The following is a 24459-nucleotide window of genomic DNA, read 5'->3' on the forward strand; positions in this document are numbered from 1 at the left end:
AAATAACGGCAACTCAACGACACTTCGGACTCTGGTCAAATCCAAACCTCTGGTTGCCCCCTGGGTTTCTCTGTAGCATTAAATCAGTAACCACCCAACTTGCTAATGACATATTCAGCCCCATCAGACTCCCAAACTCACTAGAGCTCTGACTTAGCGGTTCCCTCTCCCGTGTATCAATCTGACACGCCACGCCTACTCCAACCTGCCCAACCTGACCTCACCCAGTAACTAAGATCCGAGCACGGTCCTGCTCATCCGATGGCCTGGCAACTCTCTCCCTGACTGTCAGCTACAGACTCAAGGTTTTCTCCTTCCCTCTATTCTGCAAAACTCCACTGACTGACAGCTCCCAGGGCCAGGTGAACAGACCACTCACTCACACCTAAATCTGTTTTAGGTGAAGGAAAGAAGCACATGAGATGTCAAATATAAAAAAAAAAATTTTTTTAAATCCCTTTAAGGCTTCTACTTCATTTACAAAATGGGAGGTGTTCTCAGTGGCACTAATCTTTGAAAGACACTACCAGAAGAGCATAGCGGGAGAAAGACTTCCTCGTATCTCTTAGACACTACCAGAAGAGCATAGCAGGAGAAAGACTTCCTCGTATCTCTTAAAGAGCATAGCGGGAGAAAGACTTCCTCGTATCTCTTAAAGATACTAGCAGAAGGGCCCAGCGGGAGAAAGACTTCCTCGTATCTCTTAGACACTACCAGAAGAGCCCAGCGGGAGAAAGACTTCCTCGTATCTCTTAAAGACACTACCAGAAGGGCCCAGCGGGAGAAAGACTTCCTCGTATCTCTTAAAGACACTACCAGAAGGGCACAGCGGGAGAAAGACTTCCTCGTATCTCTTAAAGACACTACCAGAAGGGCCCAGCGGGAGAAAGACTTCCTCGTATCTCTTAAAGACACTACCAGAAGGGCCCAGCGGGAGAAAGACTTCCTCGTATCTCTTAAAGACACTACCAGAAGGGCCCAGCGGGAGAAAGACTTCCTCGTATCTCTTAAAGACACTACCAGAAGGGCACAGCGGGAGAAAGACTTCCTCGTATCTCTTAAAGACACTACCAGAAGGGCCCAGCGGGAGAAAGACTTCCTCGTATCTCTTAAAGACACTACCAGAAGGGCCCAGCGGGAGAAAGACTTCCTCGTATCTCTTAAAGACACTACCAGAAGGGCACAGCGGGAGAAAGACTTCCTCGTATCTCTTAAAGACACTACCAGAAGGGCCCAGCGGGAGAAAGACTTCCTCGTATCTCTTAAAGACACTACCAGAAGGGCCCAGCGGGAGAAAGACTTCCTCGTATCTCTTAAAGACACTACCAGAAGGGCCCAGCGGGAGAAAGACTTCCTCGTATCTCTTAAAGACACTACCAGAAGGGCCCAGCGGGAGAAAGACTTCCTCGTATCTCTTAGACACTACCAGAAGGGCCCAGCGGGAAAAAGACTTCCTCGTATCTCTTAGACACTACCAGAAGGGCCCAGCGGGAGAAAGACTTCCTCGTATCTCTTAGACACTAGCAGAAGGGCCCAGCGGGAGAAAGACTTCCTCATATCTCTTAAGACACTACCAGAAGGGCCCAGCGGGAGAAAGACTTCCTCGTATCTCTTAGACACTAGCAGAAGGGCCCAGCGGGAGAAAGACTTCCTCATATCTCTTAAGTGAGTACTGGTCTTGGTGCTCTTTTATATGAGTGAATCCTTCCAGCAAATTCTCTCGGCAACTAATGTGAATACTGACGTATTTGTTGTTACTGCTGTCAAAGCTTCACCACCGCCGATCAACTTTTCAGAGACGGAGAAACAGGGAGAAAGGGAAAGACACCCCAGCACCAAAGCTTCCCCTAGTGTGGGAGGCCACGTCAGAACCTGAGTCACATGCATAGCACAGCAAATGCCTGCCCCAGTATGTATCTTGCCAGCCCGTACAGTATGAAGAGTTAACAATCAACCTACTCTAGCTGTTCTAAGTCAGTATAAAAATAAAAAATGTGGGAGCTAGGCGGTAGTGCTGCAGGTTAAACGCAGGTGGCACCAAGCGCAAGGACCGGCATGAGGATCCCGGTTCGAGCCCCTGGCTCCCCACCTGCAGGGGAGTCGCTTCACAGGCAGTGAAGCAGGTCTGCAGGTGTCTGTCTTTCTCTCCTCCTCTCTGTCTTCCTCTCTCCATTTCTCTCTGTCCTACCCAACAATGACATCAATAACAATAACTACAACAATAAAACAAGGGCAACAAAAGGGAATAAATTAATTTAAATAAATAAATAAATAATGCTTAGTTGTTGTTGTTGTTTTTTAAAGGAGCCAGGGGTCTGTGATAGAGTCCAGCACTAGAGTATATGACTCACATGCCTGAGGCTCCAGGTTGACACCATAATTTGCTGGAAGCAATGCACTGATATCTCCTCTTTCTTATAATGAGCCATCTGTTAAAAGCAGACTAAGCAGACTACCCTGTGGTCTATCAGCACTTACTCATAAATGGAGAAACAAAAATTATTCAGGTTTTACTGAAACACACACTAAATGCAGAGAAGGTATGGAAGGCTGCTATGAGTTACCTGCATATGGGTTACCTGCATATGGGTACTGGTAGGGTACTGCATAAGCCTGCCCATTCGCAGCATAGACAACCTGGGTTCCTGTTGGGTATACACCACTGTATGTAGCATAGCCATATGCCTGCTGAAAAGAAGTAAGTTCATCAGAGACAAAATTTTAAACTCACTGGCATTAGTAGTTATGCAAAAAGACATTTTTAAATATTTATTTATTCTCTTTTGTTGCCCTTGCTTTTGTTGTAGTCATTATTGCTGGATAGGATAGACAGAAATGAAACAGAGGAGAGGAAGACAGAGAGGGGGAGAGAAAGATAGACAACCGCAGACCTGCTTCACCACTTGTGAAGTGACTCCCCTGCAGGTGGGGGAACCGGGGGCTTGAACCGGGATCCTTTAAGGAACCAGGATCCTCACGCCGGTCCTTGAGCTTTGGCCACATGCGCTTAACCTGCTGCACTACCGCGCTACGGCTCAACTCTCCAGCAAAAAGACTTGCATGCCTGAGGCATCAGACATCAACAGCAACAACAATAACTACAACAATAATAAAACAAGGGGAAAATAAATAATAAAAAAGAAAAATCATATTTAAAAAGTTGCTTTATCTTATAAAAGCAAAAGCTAATAGTCTTAAAAAAAAAAAAAAAAGAACAGTTTAAAAAAGATGTAGTTATTAAAAAAAAAAAAAAAAGCATCTTTCTTTCTGTTGCCTGGATTCTATATTGCAAAAATTTGCTCACCTCAGGGGTTGGTGTGGCATAGGCCGTGTAAGGAGGCGGAGAAGACGCCACAACTGTCTCATCATACATGACTTCGGAGCCAACATAGGCCTGTAAGGAAATAGAAAGCATTAGCAGAAGTGGCTTAGCACAGAGCAAGTGTAGCTTCTTACGGCATGTGCATGCGTCCTTTCCATCATGCTACATGCTGCAGCCCCTCCACTGTTTCACCGGCTTGCTTGTTTTTAATGTGTCTAATGCATTCCATTATTCAAGAACCATGCCCTGTTATCCTGGCATTTTAAATGGATCACTCTCAATGGTCCTTCCATTAACAAAGAATACCCCAGGGCCAGGTGGTGGCGCACCTGAGTTAAGCACCTAGCACCATGTGCAAGGACCCTGGTTCAAGTCCCTGGTCCTCATCTGCAGGGGGAAGCTTCACAAGTGGTGAAGCAGTGCTATAGGTGTCTATGTTTCTCCCTATGTCATTCTTCCAATCTCAGTTTCTCTCTATATACCCAGTGAATAAATATTAATAAAAATATTTAAAGGGGTCGGGCGGTAGCGCAGTGGGTTAAGCGCACATGGCATGAAGCGCAAGGACCGGCGTAAGGATCCTGGTTCGAGCCCCGGCTCCCCACCTACAGGGGAGTCGCTTCACAGGCGGTGAAGCAGGTCTGCAGGTGTCTGTCTTTCTCTCCCCATCTTCCCCTCCTCTCTCCATTTCTCTCTGTTCTATCCAACAACGACGACGACATCATCAACAACAATAAAATAACAAGGACAACAAAAGGGAAAATAAATAATAATTTTTTAATAAAATACAAATATTTTAGAAAGAAAAAGCTACCATCTGAAATGTAGCAGTCAAAGCTACATTCTATACACAATCTATTTTGCCTTTTGATTACTCAGGGCTAGCAAGGTGGCCCAAAAGCCCATCTTTCTTATTTCACTTTTCTAATGCCCTATTGTACTTGTTACAGCAAAACTACATGAAAGCATGACTGGGACCACCACTAGCAACTTACCGTGTTTGTCCTGGAATCCTGGAGTGTAAATTTCCAGGCCCTGGAGAACAAAAGAAAAGAAAGTAGTATTTCATTTTTTAAAGTAATCCAATGGAGGTCAGGCAGTAGTGCAGCAGGTTAAGGGCATATAAGGGCAAAGCATAATGATTCTGGTTCGAACCCCCGGCTCCCCACCTGCAGAGGGGTCCCTTCACAAGCAATGAAACAGGTCTGCAGGTGTCTCTCTCTCTCCATTTCTCCCTGTTCTATCCAACAACAATGACATCAATAACAATAACCACAAGAACAATGAAACAAGGCAACAAAAGGGGAAAAAATAGTCTCCAGGAGCAGTGGACTCATGGTGCAGGCACCGAGCCCCAGCAATAACCCTGGAGGCAAGTAAATAAGTAAATAAATAAAGTAATTCAACATCAGACAGAGGTAGACAGCATAATGATTATGCAAACAGACTCTCATGCCTGAAGATACAAAGTCTCAGGTTCATACCTGCCCCACCACCATAAGCCTGAGCATAAGCAAAAGCTGAGCAGTGCTCTGGTTTAAAAAAAAAAAAAAAAAGGTAAGCCAACATCTATCTCAAACCCTGCACTGGGAACCAATTTTCTGAAAAAGAGTTTAGACAAGCTTTTTAATAAGTAGCTTTCTTGACCTGAGTCCCAATTCAACTTACTTGAGACATGCACAAGGAATAATATATTCTCATACTATGGAATCCTGTCTGAGCTGCAGGAACTAAAATCAGGATTAACAGAAAAGGGAAAGGGCCTGTTTGCAGCTGACAGGTGGCACAAAGAGTCTAGAGCACCACTCTCATGAAGCCCAGAGTTTGATCCTCAGCATCACATATGCCAGAGTGATGTTCTGGCTGGTTCTCTCCCCTCTCTCTCTACCATTAATTAATAAACCTGGGAGGGGAGGGGAGGGCAGGGGAGGAGGGCTGCATCAGCTACATTTATTTCACACAGTCTGAGTCACTAATTCTGCTCCCTCAAGGGAAATGGCACTTCCATTCTTCCCCTCTTCCTGATAACTGGAAATTAAAGAAAACAAACAAACAAAACAAAAAGTTTTAATGAAACAAGTAAGAAAACAAAACTTACAAACAATCATCTGTGCTTTCTGCACAAAGACTAACGGTTTTCCCGTCTCGGCAGACAATCTGCAGCATACAGTCCTTTGGCTTCCCATCTGGAGGCTGAATATCTATGAAAACAAGTAAGTAGAATAAAGGGATATATGTTTACATAGGGTTACAATAATGTCTTAAACCTAACAATTCAGATAACCACAACCAGCAATTTAGAATGTTCCAATTACAAAACGTCTTTGCTCTGCTATACAGAAAGCATGAAACATCACCAGTATAATTAAATATACTTCAGGAGACAACAAGTAGGCCTTTTTTAAAGAACAATCCAGACATCAGAATAATAAACTCCTATACAGCAAAAGTGACAAAGTATCAGCTCTAACAGGATGCAAGAGCATCAAACTAGATGACTAATTTAAAAATGAAAATCTGATTTTATTTTTAAGTATCTCTGTATGCCACAAATACCTATGATATCTGAGGATGGGATTTCAAAAACTGATCCTTGGAGACTTAGGCTATAAGAAAACTAATACAGGGGCGGGGATAGATCATTTAATGGTTATGTAAAAGAGACTCTGCCTGAGGCTCCAAGGCCCAGGTTCAATCCCCCGCACCACCATAAGCCAGAGTTGACCAGTGCTCTGGTAAATAAAATAATATAAAATAAAATAAAGCTAATATATAAGACCAGAAGTTACAAACACCAGTAGTTACAAGCAGAGTTTAACATCATCACATAGAAGGCTTCATTCTTCTTAAGGTACCCAAAACTCTAGTTCATTATTTCTCCATAGCTTTCCGCATCAGAGCAAAGACCATAAACTGAAGGACCCAACTCATGTCAACAAACAGATTCACGATCGAGTGTACGGAATCCCACTGTAGTCACCACTCCCCAGATAAAAACCTTCTTAGTCTGTTAATAAGAGCGAAGTTAAGAAAAGGATTTAAATCCATCGTGAATGGGTACAGTAGATGATAGCAACTGGCCAAGACAGACCCACTTACCCCGACACTCATAGCCCATCCGAATGTTGATGCAGTCCACCGGCATGTGAACCTTATCCTCAACACTCTGCCGACTCTGGTCATCGTAATAGATCAAGTGGCCATCAGACCACAGGTCGAACCAATTCTTCTTCCAGCGCTTCAAAATAGTACCTGAAAAAGTGGGAAACGTTGGCGTTGAGTCCTAACAGCAACAACTCTATCCTCTAATCTATAGATTACAAAATCAAAGAAAACTTTTCTCTGGCCTCCAGAGTAAACCTGCAATTACCCACTCCATCAAAATGGAAATAAAAACCAAACGCCAGTAGCGTGAACACAATGAACCCCCCTTCAGGTGTAAGCCTAAGATAAGCACACAATGTATAAAAGAAAGGTGTATGGGCGGGGGGGGGGGGGGTCGGGGGGGTGGGTGGTAGCGCGGTGGGTTAAGCGCACGTGGCATGAGCACAAGGACCAGAGTTAAGGATCCCGGTTCAAGCCCCCGGCTCCCCACCTGCAAGGGAGTCATTTCACAGGCACTGAAACAGTCTGCAGGTGTCTTTCTCTCCCCCAGTCTTCCCCTCCTCTCTCCATTTCTCTCTGTCCCATCCAACATCAACAACAACAACAATAACTACAACAACAATAAAAAAAACAAGGCAAAAAAAGGGGTAATAAATTTTAAAAATTTTAATTCAAAAAAAATGGTGTACCGAACCAACAGATGAAAGTGTTGGACATCAAAGTCCCAAATTCAATCCCCAGTATCCCATGTGCCTAAGCAATACTCTAGTTATTTCTCCTCTTTCTTACGTTAACAAGTAAATCTTTTTAGGGGCCAGGCAATAGTAAACCTGCTTGAGTATACACATTAAACTTGTGCAAGGGCTTGAGTTCGTGCCCCAGCTCCCCACCTGCAGGGGGGATGCTTCATGAATGGTGTAACAGGTGAGCAGGTATCTATCTTTCTATCCCCCCCCTCCTCTCCTCCCCTCTCATTTTCTCTGTCCTCAAATAAAATAGGTTAAAAAAAAAAAAAAGAAAGCATGGCCACTTAGAGGAGTGGGTTCATAGTGCAGGCACCAAGCCCCAGCAATAACCACAGTGGCAAAAATAAAAAAATATTTTTTTAAAGATAGGCCTGGGGGCCAGCGGTGGCGCAGTGGCTTAAGCGCATTTGGTGCACAGCGCAAGGACCAGCATAAATATCCCAGAGCTGAGCAGTGCTCTGGTGTAAAAGAAAAGAAAAAAGAGGGAGTCGGGCGGTGGCACAGCAGGTTAAGCGCACGAGGCGCAAATCGCCAGGACCTGCATAAGGATCCCAGTTCGAGCCCCCGGCTCCCCACCTGCAGGGGAGTCGCTTCACAAGCGGTGAAGCAGGTCTGCAGGTGTCTCTCTCTCCCCCGTCTTCCCCTCCTCTCTCCATTTCTCTCTGTCCTATCCAACAACACCAACATCAGTAATAATAAGGGCAACAAAAGGGAATAAATATTTAAAAAGAAAAAATAAAGGCCCACAGAGATGAGATGACTGTAAGAAATTGACTCTCGATACTCTAAGTAAAGAATTATGTCCCCAATAGTCCTTTCTTCTCTGGAAACAGAAGGAAGAATTTAGTTTTAAATATAATCATTCCCCTCAGACTAAATCTTCAACCCTATAATCAAAGACTCCAGTATTTCAGATCTCATGCACTGTTCAACCACCAGATGTGAGATATTTCCCACAAAAAACAAAAAAACAAACAAACAAAAAAACAAACAAAAAAACCCAGTATCTCCATGTCAATAGATCAGCTAGGCTTAGTTAAGAGTCAAGCAAAGCTTCAGGTTGGTTTTAGTAACGAAACATCCTGGTGAGACAAGAGAAGGCAGAAGGGACTACCAGTTTCTGGTTCCTGTCAACACAAGTAAGGAGGACTCTTATGTGCAGATAAACTTTCTAAAGCTCTCAAGTTTTCTTTAATTATACTTATTTATTGGCTAGAGACAGTCAGAAATCGAGAGGGAAAGGGGAGACAGAGATGGGCAGAAACACCTGCAACTCTGCTTCACCACTGCAGATGGGGACTGGAGGCTCAAACAGGGGTCCTCGTGCGTTGTAACATGTGCACTCAACTAAGTGTGCCACCACCCAGCCCCAACCTCTGAAGTTTTCTAAGCGACAGTCTAGTGCGAGTGCTGCGCATTTTCAAATGTGATCTGCTTTCAGATCAAAGTAAAGACATGTCCTAAGGGAAGCGTGAAATCCCATTCAAAGGGCTTGTGTCCAGTGCTTACTCTGTCGTAGCAACCATCCGCTCTTCACAAACGCCATCTTTTCACCTACAGGGGTTAAAAGAAAACAGCTCAAGATTAAACCCAGACAGAGCGCAGCCCTTATGATACCAAATGTAGAGTTTTCCAAACCAACAACCGATTCTCCAGCTCTCAAGAAACCAACCTGCTCTCCATTTCATTTGATCCTGACACTTAACAAGCTTGAGTTATGAGCATCAGACCCTGTATTTTAAGACTGATTTCCACAGGAGTACTCACTTTGGACCCATGTACTTTGACTGAAAATGGCTACAATAGCTCACAGAACTCAGGAAAGCACTTTACTGTTTATTAAACACTTCATCTGTTTATTAAAAAGGAGTACCCAAATAAAGAACACAAAGGACAAGGTATGGGGGCTACCATAATGGAGGCATAATTAATTACTTCATTTGCTCATTGGTAAGTGAATTCAACTTCCAGTCCCACTCTTCTTCCTGAGACATAGCAGAACGGTTGAAAAGAGTGTGTAAGTGTGTGTAAGTGTGTGTGTGTGTGTGTGTGTGTGTGTGTGTGTGTGTGCGCGTGCGCACACCTCCAGGGTTACTGCTGGGGCTCAGTGCCTGTACTACCAATCCACTGCTCCTGGAGGCCCCTTTTCCTATTTTGTTGCCCTTGTTACCACTGTTGTTGTCATTACTACTGTTGTTGGATAGGACAGAGAGAAATGGAGAGAGGAGGGGAAGACAGAGAGGGGGAGAGAAAGACAGACACCTGCAGACCTGCTTCACCGCCTGTGAAGGGATCCGCCTACAGGTGGGAAGCTGGGGACTCGAACCAGGAACCTCATGCCAGTCCTGCGCTTTGCACCATGTGCGCTTAACCCACTGAGCTACTGCCCAATCCCGGTTGAAAAGTTTTAAAACGAGCCAGGTGGTGGCGCACCTGGTTAAGCACAGACATTACAGTGCACAAAGACCTAGGTTCAAGCCCCTGGTCCCCATCTGCAGGGGGGAAGCTTCATGAATGAAGTAGGACTGCCAAGTGTCTCTCTGCCTCTTTCCCTATCTTCCCCATCCCTCTCAATTTCTGTCTCAAATAAGCAAACACAAAAAAGTTAAAAGAGGGAGAGAGAAATTAAAGTTTTAAACCTTTCTAGTTTCAAGTTTGGTTCCTCTGGCAACCAATTTCATCTCATGTCTCACATGTGTGAGACCCTATGTTCAAATTCTAGCGTCACCTAAAAATAAGCAGTGGTCTGGGAGATGGCACAGCGGATAAAGTGTGAGTTCCATCGCCAGCATCACAAGTGCCAGAATGGCGCTCTGGGTCTTCTTCTTTCTTTCTTTTTTATTTAATTTTTTTTAACATTACTTTTTTTCAGTTAGTTTATTAAAAACGAAGAGAAATTTAGAGGGATGGGGGGATAGAAAGGGAAAGAGATACCTGCAGCCTTGCTTCATCACCATTCAGGAAATCTTCCCCCTGCAGGTGGGAACCAGGGGCTTGAACCTGGGTCCTTGCACACTGTGAAGTGTGTGCGTAACCAAGTGCGTCACCACCTGGCCCCCATCTTGTTCCTTCTTATTAACGTAGTGAAAGGAAGGGAGGGAGGAATCAAACAGCGCAGAAAGCAATGGTGGGGCTAGTTGGTGGCGCAGGCAGTTGAGGAAGCATGTTAAATGCACCAGGACCCAGGTTCCTACCTGTGGGGGAAGCTTTCTCAAGTGGTGAAGGAGTGCTGTAGGTATTTCTCTGTCTCTTCCTCTCCAACTACCCTTCCTTCTTCATTTCTGTGTCTAACCAATAAATAAAATAAAATTTCAAAAGGAATGTTCTTAAAAAAAAAAAAAAAAGTGGGGAGTCGGGCGGTAGCGCAGCGGGTTAAGCGCAGGTGGCGCAAAGCACAAGGACCGGCATAAGGATCCCGGTTCGAACCCCCGGCTCCCCACCTGCAGGGGAGTCGCTTCCCAGGCGGTGAAGCAGGTCTGCAGGTGTCTGTCTTTCTCTCCCCCTCTCTGTCTTCCCCTCCTCTCTCCATTTCTCTCCATTTCTATCCCACAACGACAACAACAACAATAACTACAATAATAAAACAACAAGGGCAACAAAAAGGGAATAAATAAATAAAATAAATATTAAAAAAAAAAGTGGGGAGTCGGGCGGTAGCACAATGGGTTAAGCACAGGTGGCTCAAATCACAAGGACCGGCTGACGGATCCTGGTTCAAGCCCCTGGCTCCCCACCTGCAGGGGAGTCGCTTCACAGGCGGTGAAGCAGGTCTGCAGGTGTCTGTCTTCCCCTCCTCTCTGTCCTATCCAACGATGTCATCAATAACAATAACTACAACAATAAAACAACAAGAGCAACAAACGGGAATTAATTTAAAAAAAATAAAAGTGGGAGTAGATAGCATACTGGTTATGCAGAGACTTTCATGCCTGAGGCTCCAAAGTCCCAGGTTCAATCCCCTAAATCACCATAACCCAGAGGTGAGCAGTGCTCTGGTAAAAAAAAAAAAAAAAAGGGGGGGGGGGCACGCAGGGTGGCGGTGGTGTACCAAGTTAAGCGAACAGGGCGCCAAGTGCCAGGATCCGGCAGGCGCCCTGCTCCCCACCTGCAGGGGTGCTTCAGAAGCAGTGAAGTGGGTCTGCAGGAGCCTCACTTACTCACCACTCTCATTCTCTGTGTCTTATCAAATAAAAGGGGGGGAGGCCTCCAGAAGCAGTGGATTTCTAGGGCTGGCACTGAGCCCCAGCAACTAGAGGCAAAAAGATTTTATGAAAAAACATTTACAACCACATGACAGCAATAAGCCAGCTTCCTACACTTGTAAAACCCATATAACAAAAGTGGCAAACATTTGGCAGTTAATTAAAAAAAAAAATGAATGGGGAATAAACTCAGAAGATACTCATTTCTCTCTTAATTCAAAAGACAAAATGCAAAATGCAAATGAGTAAGATGCACACAAAAGAAAAAGCATATGGCAGGAATGAGAACTGCTGCAGCCTTCTAGAAAGTGAGCCTGACAGTCACCTATTCAGACTTTAAACACTTGCGGAAGGCGGATAAACAAGGTAACGGAATCCAGTGTATGGAGGAGGGCAGTCTGGATTTAACCAGGTGCATCATTGCCCAACCCCCAATATTTACTTCTTTTAACGAGAAAGAAACGGAAACACCAGAACACTGCTTAGCTCTGGCTTATGGTGATGCAGAAGATTAAATTTGTGACCTTATAGTCTCAGTCAGGCAAGACTTTGGTATAACCATTATATCATTATGCTGTCTCCTCTGCCCAGATTATTTTTAATGTTCTAAAAATTACTACAGCAACACCACTTTATTACAATTTCTATTAAAAACGCATTTATATACGTTGACCCACCCAGCAGTCACACCACTGCTCAACACAGCTTTCCTTGACGTGCTTACATGCAGAGGGTCATCAGCATACACTCGGCACAACCAAAGTGCCTACCCTGAGGACTACAGCATGTAGTTTCACAGGGACAGATCACTGTGCCGATGTGAAAAGCAAAGTGGGAGGACAGTATGAGAATGGAAACACACAAAAGCTGACACCTGCACAGCTGCCTTCCAAAAGGTGATAAAACGTCTAAGCATGGGCCCGGAAGGAAGACGGCTCACTCTGTCACATGTGAGGGAGGGCCTGGGCTCAAGACCCACTTCCCCAGCTGCAGGGACGAAGCTTCACAAGCTGTGAAAAAGTACCATTGTATCTCTCCTTCTCTGTCTCTACAATTCTCTACCTTTCATCCTTTATCTGAAGGGGGGGAAATAGTCCGACAGGAGCAGTGAAACTGTACAGGCACAAAGGCTCCCCAGTTAGACCTGATGGTAAAGGGGAGAAAAACTATAAAAAAAAGTAAGTAAATGTGAACGAGTGGCGATACTGTGTCAATGAATACTGTGCATACATCCAAATTAAGGATGTCCAGTTTCTTTTACCATTCCCTGTATTATTTATTTCTAACAATTTGCATATATATTTACTTTCATATTCTGAAATGGATATAGATTAGGTTTTGGAAGCTTTCAGATAATGGGCCAATTTTGTTTACCATTTTAGCATTTTAGACACGCTCTTAAGGCCTTAAAACCTGTTTCTTCAGAAAATAATAGAGCAGTTTATGCAACAGACACTATGGATCCTCGGTTCAATCCTTGGCATCATCATACGCCAGAGCAGGCTCTGGGGAGAAGGGGGAGGGAACCTTTCTCTCTCTTTTTTTTTTAAAGATGATTTTACTTATTTATTAATGAGAATGATAGGAGAGAAAGAACCAGACATAACTCTCGTACATATGCTGCAGGGATTGAATTTGGGACCTCATGCTTGAGAATTCAATGCTCTCTCCACTGTGCCACCTCCCGGACCACAAACCCTACTCTTTCAAGTTTGCAAATTAAATAGAACAGAGCAAATGTCCAACTGGGCACCTCAAAAAAAGTATGAGTCTCCCTCTCCCCCACCCCATCTAAGTATCTTATCTTTATCAAGAAAGGACGTTTTCTATCTTTCCCCGTCTCTCTCATAGCCCCACCTGAACTAGATCCAGAAAGTCTCTCCCATTTCTTCTAGAATGTGAACAGACAAGCTGCTGCCAGTCACTTCTGACCATGAAGGAAACAGCCTAAGGGCAGCTGACAGTAGAAAGCTGACATTGCTTAAGTCAGCCACTCAACTAACTAATCCAGAAACCTACCTCAAAGCAAAGCTTTCTATTAAACCAAACAACCAATTTCTTATTAAAATGGTTTATATTTGACATCCTGCAACTGAAAACCAAAACAATCATTTATTTCCAAAAGGATGTAAGGTATAAAAATAATTACATCCTGTGGTCCAAGAGGTGGCACAGTACATAAAAGCATTGGACTTCTCAAGCATGAGGTCCTGAGTTCAATCCCCGGCAGCACATGTACCAGAGTAATGTTTGTTTCTTTCTCTCTCCTATCTTTCTCATGAATAAATAAAAATCTTTAAAAAAAAAAAAAAAACTTTACACCTGATTGAGCACACGTTACAATGTGCAAGGACCAGGGTTCAAACCCCTGGTCCCCACCTGCAGAGGAAAAGCTTCACAAAGCTGCAGATGTCTCTCTGACTCTGACTCTCTCGTTCTCTATCTCCTCCCTTCAGCTCAATTTCTGGCTGTTTCTAGCCAATAAATAAATAATTTTTTTAAAGTTTTCTAATAATAATTACATACTTGGCCCAGGAGGTGACACACCTGGTTAAGCACACACATTATAGTGTACAAAGACCTAGGTTCAAATCCCTGGTCTCCATCTGCAGGGGGAAAGCTTCACAAGAGGTGAAGCAGGGCTGCAAATGTCTCTCTCCCTCTTTATCTCCCCTTCTCTTAATCTCTCCGTCTTTACCCAATAAATAAATAAAATATTAAACTAGTAGTAGTAACATCCTTATTTTCAATCACTCATTATTTTTGAACACCTAATGTGTGCTCAGTCTTGTTCGGGGCAATAAAGAGACATCAGTGACAAATGAGTCACTGATGAAAAAGTTGATGAAACTTACAATTTGTGTAAGGTTCATTTTTCTAATTAAAAAAGGACTGGAAAAAAATTCAATATAAATAGACTGATGAAGAATAATCATCAGTGATTATTCTTTATTATTCAGTGATGTCGTCATCCCAAAACATAGTAACTACCCTTAAAATGCTCAAGGTAGAATTTTAAGCTGGAATTAACAATAGAATCTCATGACTTTTTGAAAAGGGGTAATTCTTTTGACTCAAGTGGCTTCTTATCTGGTATCATACTGTCTGCCTTTAGTCATTACATGGAACAGTCTCATTTGTCTGCCAGCGCCCAGATTTTTATCTCCGATACTGGTCTTCTCTAAAGGGAACCAGTGTTCCCTGAAAATGAGCTGATTACAATTAAGGAACAGAAAACCTCAAAAGATATGCCTTACCTGTCTTACTGCCAAAAACACTAAGATGCTTTCTCTGAGCCTCCTTTAGTTTTAATGCACTGTACTGTTTCAAATTTGACACGTCCACTGGCTTAGTTGTTTGGTGTCCTTCCTAAAACTGGTTAACTTCTCTATCCTTTCTGAAAGCTTTGAGAGAGAAGCAATGTTGCAAGTGACTCTCTACCTATCTCACTCACCCTTTCCTCTATATTTCTCTGTCTCTATTCAATCAACAATATTTAAAGATTAAAAAGAAAAAGAAGAAGAGCTGCTACTAGGCCCTCTAAAATAATGGCAACTACCGCCCCAATCTTAAGAATTTCCTTCCTGGAGAGGGTCAAAAACGCAAAAGGCTTTGGTCTTAGGGGTTACCTTTGGTCTTGGGGTTACCAGGCACAGCTCACAATAGGGATGAGACATTACAGTTTTAAGAGTAACAGAGCAGGGAGTCCCGCGGTGGCGCAGCGGGTTACGTGCATGTGGCGCGAAACACAAGGACCGGCTTAAGGATCCCAGTTCGAGCCCCCGGCTCCCCACCTGCAGGGTGGTCATTTCACAGGAGGTGAAGCAGGTCTGCAGGTGTCTGTCTTTCTCTCCTCCTCTCTGTCTTCCCCTCCTCTCTCCATTTCTCTCTGTCCTATCCAACAACGACAACAACAATAATAACTACAACAATAAAACAACAAGGGCAACAAAATGGGAAAATTAGTCTCCAGGAGCAGTGGATTCGTGGTGCAGGCACGGAGCCCCAGCAATAACCCTGGAGGCAAAAAAAAAAAAAAAAAAAAAAAAAAAGTACAGACTTTCAACAGTGTTTGCTATCTTAAATAGCAGCACACAGTAAACATCATTAGGACACTTGAGAAAAATCACATGTAAAATAAATTTAAAGGGCGGGCGTAGACAGCATATGGTTATACAAAGGGACTGATGCCTGAGGTTCTGAGGTCCCAGGTTCAATCCCCCGCACCACCATAAGCCAGAGCTGAGCAGTGCTCTGGTTACAAAAATAAAATAACAAACATTAAAAAATAATTTAAAAATTTTTTTAATTATGAAAAAAAAAATCTCACAGTAGCTGAGCGGGTTAAGTGTACATGGCGGAAAGCACACAGATCGGCATCAGGATCCTGGTTCGAGCTCCCAGCTCCCCATTTGCAGGGGGTTTGCTTCACAGGCAGTGAAACAGGTCTGCAGGTGTCTGTCTTTCTCTCCCCTCCTCTGTCTTCCCTTCCTCTCTCCATTTCTCTCCTATCCAACAACAACAGCAATAACGACGATAAATAAGGGCAAAAAAAGGGGGAAAAAATTTTTTAAAAAACTCACATAAGTCAAGAATAAAAGAAACTTAAAAATTATATTAGCAGGGAGTCAGGCAGTGGCACAGCAGGTTAAGCGCACGTGGCGCAAAGCACAAGGAGTGGCTTAAAGATCCCTGTTCGAGTCCCCGGATCCCCACCTGCAGGGGAATCGCTTCACAAGTGGTGAAGCAGGTCTGCAGGTGTCTTTCTCAAGAATTTCTATGTAAACATTTCCAGGTGGGGGTAGACAGCATTATGGTTATGCAAAAAGACTCATGCCCAAGGCGCTGAAGTCCCAGGTTCAATCCCCCACACCTCCATAAGCCAGAGCTGAACAGTGCTCTGGTAAAAAAAGAAAATAAATAAACCGTTTCCTAAAATAGTGCACATTTCTTGACACAAATGATCCACTAGGTGCCAAACAGGGCGAATTTACAAAGATTGTGAGCAAAGTATGGCTGAAATTTAGAAATCTGAAGGCAAGTGACATTAAGACTTCTAGAGATTAAAAAGGGGGGGAAAAATCATAGGTTAGAGATGATGAATTCACCATGTAAGGTGAACCAAAAACAAGTCTACTTGCACCAAAGCAAGTCTGTTTTCCCATGTACACAGCGCAGGTTGGAGCCTTAACACATGAGGAGAACTACAATAAAATTAGGGGTGCTTCAGTCTGCTTATTTGTTATGCAGCTATCCATCCATCTGAATTTTAAAAAGTCAGCAGAGTGATCAAGTGCACTCCAGAAACCTCTGCAACATAAATATTCATATATATAACATAGGATCTGCCTAAGTTGATGATCAAAATGCTGACAGAAAATTATTCCCAAGTCAGAATCCCATACTCAGCCAAAACTGCTAGCCTAGTAGACAAAGCCATCCATGCGAACATTGGAAGACTTATAACTTCTCTTCCATGCACCTTGTTTCTGGACAGGGCGCATGAAGAATGTTTTTCCAAAGCGAAAGAGTAAGCCAGGAGGAACTAGGAACCAATGAAGTACCAAAAGAAAGAAAATGTTGGGGGGGGGAGTAGATAGCATAATGGTTATGCAAAGAGACTCTCATGCCTGAGGCTCCAAGTCCCAGGTTCAATCCCCCACACCACCATAAGTCAGAGCTGAGCAGTGATCTGGTTAAAAAAAAAAAAAAAAAAAAGACAAGCAAAATTAAATTTTTTTTATTTCAGATTACAAAACCAAATTAGTCCTTAAAACAACTCGAATATCCTCTCTCCATTTCTCTGTCCTATCTAACGACGAGGACATCAATAACAACTACAATAATAAAAAACAAGGGCAACAAATGGGAAAAAGTAAATAAATACAAATTTTTTTAAAAAGAAAACTCGAATAGCTTTTTGCTTACCCTGCTGACTGCCACGCCATTTCATAACTTATGTCAACATTTTAACTATTTCTATCCTGGAGCACAGACTGAAACTCATCAGATGAAGTCTAAGGCCTGCTCTTAAATCTACTGAGAACGGGACGCCAGCAAGCCTGCTGCAGGTTTGGCCACATTATTCACATGCCAATAAAATCTATAGAAATATTAGACATATGAGCTGTATTTAACAATTTAAATTATTTTAAACATGAACTCGTTATTTTGCAAGCAGTGAATCCAAAACAACCTATTTAAGAGGTAGAAAGTACCTGCCTTTGGTCTCTGCTGGTTCCAAGTATGAAACCTACCTTGCCTTTTACTAACTGGTAAGATCCTAAACCTCTAAGCCTTTTCGTACCTGTACAATCTGACATTACTAAATAACCTCAAGGGATTACTGTGAGAATTAGACAAGGTAAAATGCCCAAATAGCTCTGCAGTAAGTACACTAAATGTGAACACAGTACAAATATATTCATTCTGTCCCATTTACTACAATTCAGATTTACCAATTTACAACTGCCTCACCATATTCTGGCTACTCTAGTTGGCTTCCTCTTTACTTTAACGATAAGAGCTACTTCCTGGGGGAAAAAAAAAAAAAAAAGCTACTTTATTGTCAAGGGGAGGAAAACACCCGTTTAAGAATGTAATAGGAAGGCAATAAGAAGAACCAATGTACAAGAAAGGTCATGGTCATGATCATTTAGAGATCAGTTCATATAGGACACTGGCCCACTACCAGCAACAATTTTTTTTTTTTCTTTTTAAGATTTATTAAGAAAGAGAAAGACACCAGGCACCACTCAGCTTGGGTTTATAATGGTGTCTGATTAAACCAGGGCCCTCCGGCGCCTAAGAAATGCTTGTCGGTGGTCTAACTCATTTAGCTATCCTCCCTGACCCCCCAACCAATTAGTAACTAGCCACACACAAGAACTCACTGAAGGATGAAAGAAATCAAAAAGAAATTTCAGCTTTCTGTCCCCATGATCAAATTCTGAAGTAACTGTGGTCCGGGAGGGGGCGCAGTGAGTAAAGCATTGGACTCTCAAGCCTGAGGTAATGAGTTCAATCCCTGGCAGCACATGTGCCAGAGTGATGTCTGGTTCTTTCTTTCCTCCTATCTTTCTCATGAATGAATTTTTAAAAACCTTTAAAAATAAATAATTCTGAAGTCATTAACAACCAAGAGAATGTCTGGTTCCATGAGCCCACTTTTTAAAATATTTATTTTCCAATTTTATTGAAATGTAACTGACACAGCACTGTATGCTTATGGTGTATGCAGTAATACACCGTAACATAAGCATATACTTAAGCGTGTGAGTTATGATATATTGGCTTGAATTATTTTGAGAGCAGAGTATGACAACAATCTCAATTCATCATTACATACAAACCTAGTGATGAAATTATCTCACTACACAGCTAGACATATGGTACATGCCATCCAAAGTACTTGCCTTTTTGTAACTTCAAGTTGAACGGAACACTTTAGAATAGTTCCCCTTCCTCTCACTCTAATAACCACAAATCTTATCTAAGTTCTCTATGCACTTTATTTTTTTTAGATTTTTTTAGATTCCACATATAATTGAATATTTGTCTTTTGAACTTCTCTTAGCATAATGCCCTCAAGATTCATTCATGTAGCCATGGATTATTCTCATGTTTATGGCTGAATAACATGCCTCCTATGTATATGCCTAGGCCTGCATTTTTATCCACTCATCACTAGTGGTACTTGTGTTCTGGCTATTATAAATCACGCTGTTATGGGGCACAATAACCTCTTAAGTTAGTGTTTTCAGGTCTCTGGGATATATTCCCATGAGTGGAATTCCTAGACTAAATAATAGTTTCATTTTAACTTTTTTTTTTTTGCCTCCAGGGTTATTGCTGGGGCTCAGTGACTGCTAGGAACCACCCACCGCTCCTGGAGACCATTCTCCCCATTTTTGTTGCCCTTGTTGTTATTGTGATTGCTATTGTTCTTGCTGCGGTTGGATAGGACAGAGAGATTGAAAAAGGAGGGGAAGACAGGGAGGGGGAGAGAAGGACAGACCCCTGAAGACATACTTCATTACTTGTGAAGCGAACCTCCTGCAAGTGGGGAGCTGGGGGGGGTGTCAAACCGGGTTCCTTACACTACTATTGCGCTGCAATACCGCCCAGACCCCTATTTTAATATTCTTATAAGAAAGCTTCTTTTCAATATACTCATTTATTACTGGATAAAGCCAGAGAAATTGAGATGGGAGAGGGAGACAAGAGAGACACCCGCAGACCTGCTCCACCACTCATGAAGCTTTACCCCTGCAGGTGGGGACCAGGGGCTTGAACGTGGGTCACTGTGCAGTGTAACATGTGCTTTTAACCAGGTGCGCCGTCTGGCCTCCATTTCAACATTTTTAATACTTTTTTTTTTAATTTTTAGTCACTAAAACTAATAAAGTATTTTATTTTTTTATTATTTACTTATTCCATTTTGTTGCCCTTGTTGTTTTATTGTTGTTATTGATGTTGTCATTGTTGGATAGGACAGAGAGACATGGAGAGAGGAGGGGAAGACAGAGAGGGGGAGAGAAAGACAGACACCTGCAGACCTGCTTCACCGCCTGTGAAGCGACTCCCCTGCAGGTGGGGAGTGGGGGGCTGGAACCGGGATCCTCACGCCGGTCCTTGTGCTTGGCGCCAGCTGTGCTACCGCCCGACTCCCCACTAATAAAGTATTTTCTTTAGACTTCTAGTGAAGAAAAAAAGGTAAAGGGGAGTCAGGCAGTAGCGCAGCGGGTTAAGCACACGTGGCGCAAAGCACAAGGACCGGCATAAGGATCCAGGTTCGAGCCCCCGGCTCCCCACCTGCAGGGGAGTCGCTTCCCAGGCGGTGAAGCAGGTCTGCAGGTGTCTGTCTTTCTCTCCCCCTCTCTGTCTTCCCCTCCTCTCTCCATGTCTCTCTGTCCTATCCAACAACAGCAGCAATAAGAGCAGTAACTACAACAACGATAAAAACAACCAGGGCAACAAAAGGGGAAAAAAATAGCCTCCAGAAGCAGTGGACTCATGGATAACCCTGGAGCCCCAGCAGTAACCTTGGAAGAAAGAAAGAAAGAAAGAAAGAAAGAAAGAAAGGTAAAGGGGGGCCAGGTGGTGGCGCGCCTGGTTGAGCGCACGTTACAACGTGCAAGGACCTGGGTTCAAGCCCCAGTCCCCACCTATAGAGGAAAAAGCTTTGCAAGTGGTAAAGCAGTGCTGCAGGGGTCTTTCTGTCTCTATCATTCCCTGCCCTCTCGATTTCTGACTGTCTCTATCCAATAAATAAACATACAAAAAAATGAGAAAAAGGTGAAGGAATGGAGAAAGCAATCACGGTCAGTGAGGGCAGCGCACAGAGGGTGAGCAGTCAAGAGAAGCCTGGCTTCCCAAGGAGCAAGAGGCGCTGCAGGAGCGGCAGCCTGTGCCCTGGCGTCACCGACATCCAGTCAGCCCTTCAGTTACCAGGAGAGGTGCTGTGGTGTCCCTGCCGCTAATTAAAATGGGGGGGGGGGTGGGGGGATAAGGCCTGGGGGCAGAAGCAACCGCTGCTAGTGCGCTGCGCAGTCCTGAGGCCCAGGCTCCAGCCGGCCCCCACCCCATCTGGAGAAAGCTGGCAGGGCAGCGCGTCTCTGTCTCTGTCTCTCTCTGTCTCCCTGACCGAGGCGGGCGAGGCGGGGCGGGGGTAGACCGCATACCGGTTATCAGACTCTCATGCCCCACAGTCCCCCAAGCCTGAGCTCTGGTTGGAGAGAAAAAGGAGCAGTGACTGGACTCTAGAGGGGCCCAGCCCCCAGCATGAGCGCGCGCACACACTCACGCACACACGTACAGACATGCGCACACGTAGTCACACATGCACACGCGCGCATGCGCACATACACGCACGCGCATGCGCACAGGCACGCACGGACTCGCAGAGACGCACGCACAAACGCACACACACGCACACACGCAGAGACGCACGCGCACGCAGACACACGCACACACAGACGCACACACAGACACACACACAGACGCACACACACAGACGCACACACACAGACGCACACACACACAGACGCGCACACACACACAGACACACACACACACAGACACACAGACACACACACACAGACGCACACATACACAGACGCACACACACACACAGACGCGCACAGACGCGCGCACACACACACAGACGCACACACACACACAGACGCACACACACACACAGAGACACACACAGATACACAGACACACGCACACACACACAGACACACACGCACACACAGATGCACACAGACACACACACAGACACACACAAACGCACACACAGACGCGCGCACACACACAGACGCACACACAGAGACGCACACACACACAGACACACACAGATACACACAGACACGCACACACAGACACACACACACAGACGTGCACACACACACACACAGACGCACACACACACAGAGACACACACACAGACACACGCACACACATACACAGACACACACAGACGCACACACACACAGACACACACACACAGATACACACACAGACACACACACACACAGACACACAGACGCGCGCACACACACACACAGACACACACACAGAGACGCGCACACACACACACACACAGACGCGCGCACACAGACACACACACACAGATACACACACAGACACACACACACACAGAGACACACACAGACGCGCGCGCACACACACACAGACACACACACAGAGACGCGCACACACACACACAGACGCGCGCACACAGACGCACACGCACAGATCTATCTGTACCCGACCTGTAGCGCCTCCCGAGCTGGGGCTCCAGGTCCCTCTCCGCTCCTCCTCCCTCCCGGAGCACGACCGCCCAGCCGGCACCCCGCACCGGCGCTTCGTCATCAGGCAAACGGGGGGAGGGGGAGCGCAGACGTCAGTCACCCGTCACCGTCACCCCACGGGCTCACACACCCACGCCGGGCAGGGGGCGCCGCTGGGGCACCTGCCCTTCCCCACCTCCCCCTCCACCTGCTGCGCCACGGGGAGGGACGGTCCCGCACCCACCCGGAACGGACGAGGAAGAGGGAGGGAGAAGGGAAATGAGGGGGAAGGAGAGAGCCGGGGGCACGAGGGGGAAGGGAGACGGGGAGGGGAGAAGGGGAGGGGAGAAGGGGGAGGGGAGAGGGGAGGGGAGAAGGGGGAGGGGAGAAGGGAGGGGGGAGGGGAGAAGGGAGAGGGGAGGGGAGAAGGGGGAGGGGGGAAGGGAGAGGGGAGGGGGGAAGGGGGAAGGAGAGGGGAGAAGGGGGAGGGGAGAAGGGAGAGGGGAGAAGGGAAGGGGAGAAGGGGGAGGGGAGAAGGGGAGGGGAGAAGGGGGAAGGAGAGGGGAGAAGGGGGAGGGGAGAAGGGGGAGGGGAGAAGGGAGGGGGGAGGGGAGAAGGGAGAGGGGAGGGGAGAAGGGGGAGGGGGGAAGGGAGAGGGGAGGGGAGAAGGGGGAAGGAGAGGGGAGAAGGGGGAGGGGAGAAGGGAGAGGGGAGGGGAGAAGGGGGAAGGAGAGGGGAGAAGGGGGAGGGGAGAAGGGGAGAGGGGAGAAGGGAAGGGGAGAAGGGGGAGGGGAGAAGGGGAGGGGAGAAGGGGGAAGGAGAAGGGAGAAGGGAAGGGGAGAAGGGGGAGGGGAGAAGGGAGATGGGAGGGGAGAAGGGGGAGGGGAGAAGGGGGAGAGGGGAGAAGGGAAGGGGAGAAGGGGGAGGGGAGAAGGGAGATGGGAGGGGAGAAGGGGGAGGGGGCAGAAGGAGGGAGGGCCTCCCACCCACCTCGCCCCTGGCGCTGCCGCCCACGCGCAACGGTCGCGCGGCCGCAGGTCACGACGCAGAGGGGCGCCCGCCCCGCCGCGCCCGCGACCCCCACAGCCCCGCCCCCGCGACCCCCACAGCCCCGCCCCCGCGACCCCCACAGCCCCGCCCCCGCGACCCCCACAGCCCCGCCCCCCCCGCGACCCCCACAGCCCCGCCCCCCCCGCGACCCCCACAGCCCCGCCCCCCCGCGACCCCCACAGCCCCGCCCCCCCGCGACCCCCACAGCCCCGCCCCCCCGCGACCCCCACAGCTCCGCCCCCGCCGCCCCTCCCCCGCCGCCCCGCCGCACGAGGCCGCCCCGCCCCGCCCCCCGCCCCCCAACCGCCGGCTCCTCAGGCGGCTCCGCGGACACCCCGCCCCGCCCCGCCCCCGCCGGAGACTCCCCGGGCCCGAACACCCGGCTCAGCCCGGCTCAGCCGGGGAGGGGGGGCGGCGGCGAGGGCGGGGGAGGGGCCGGGGGAGGGGAGGGGGGAGGGGGCCGAGAGGAGGGAGGGGGAGGGCAGCGGGGGTCGCGGGTCGGCTCGGAGAGACTCGCGATGGGCGCCCCCCCGCGCCGCCCGGCCCCGGGCTGAGGGGCGCGTCCGCGGAAGGGCGGGAGGCGGGTCTCGCCCGAGGGGGCCCCGGGGCGGCCCCGACGAGCGCGGCCATTCACCTGCGAACACAGCGGCCGCCGGCGTCGACCGAGACCGGGAAGGGAAGGGAAGGGAAGCGCGAACGGAAGCGGCCGCCGCGGCTCCTCGGCTCCGACTGCCTCACGCCCTGCTCGACGCGGGGTCACGTCACGCGCAGAGCGCGCGTGCGCGGGGCGGGGACTGGGGGCGGGGCCTCGGCGGGGCGGGGCCTGAGGGGGCGGGGCCTCTGCGCGGCCGGCGAGCGGCTGGGTCGAGGGGGCTCGGCTGCTGCTGCCGGTGGCCCCTCTACGGCAAGCCTGCAGGGCGCCTTCGAAACGCGGGCGCCGGTGGAACCTGAACCGGCATTGGCAGGTTGCACCAAAGTAGATGAGTCCGGTGGGGGTGGGGGGAGAACACAGGTCGCAAAAGGATGACAGAGGACCTAGTGGGGGTTGTTCTGTTCTATGGAAACTGGGGAATGTTCTGCATGTGCAAACTATTGTATTTAGTGTCGACTGTAAAACATTAATTCCCCAATGAAGAAATTTTTTTAAAAAATAAAAGAAGAAAAAGAAAAAAGAAAAATCGGTGTCTCTAGGACTAGGGCTGAGCCTGGGCAGACCACCTGAATTAAGTGAGTGCACG

The 24459-nt window shown here is 47.0% G+C and overlaps 1 protein-coding gene across 4 annotated transcripts in view; it reads right to left on the reverse strand.

Moving 5' to 3' along the window:
* PLEKHB2 (pleckstrin homology domain containing B2) overlaps positions 1-23982 on the reverse strand; it is a 31410-nt gene extending 7428 nt beyond the window's left edge. Inside the window, exons 1-7 of one of the 4 annotated variants that reach the window (XM_060178171.1) lie at positions 23856-23982; positions 8683-8727; positions 6422-6574; positions 5421-5523; positions 4318-4357; positions 3305-3394; positions 2565-2685 (exon numbers count right to left, since the gene is read on the reverse strand). In XM_060178171.1, the coding sequence (XP_060034154.1) occupies positions 2565-2685; positions 3305-3394; positions 4318-4357; positions 5421-5523; positions 6422-6574; positions 8683-8719 (544 nt within the window). In that variant the 5' untranslated portion in view covers positions 8720-8727; positions 23856-23982. Of the gene's footprint in view, positions 1-2564; positions 2689-3304; positions 3395-4317; positions 4358-5420; positions 5524-6421; positions 6575-8682; positions 8728-23855 lie in introns of all 4 variants that reach the window. The other 3 variants (XM_060178173.1, XM_060178170.1, XM_060178172.1) reach the window with 3 other exon arrangements.
* Positions 23983-24459: the final 477 nt, after the last annotated feature.

The sequence above is a fragment of the Erinaceus europaeus genome, chromosome 18 (genome assembly GCF_950295315.1).
Source record: "Erinaceus europaeus chromosome 18, mEriEur2.1, whole genome shotgun sequence".
Lineage (NCBI taxonomy): Eukaryota > Metazoa > Chordata > Mammalia > Eulipotyphla > Erinaceidae > Erinaceus > Erinaceus europaeus.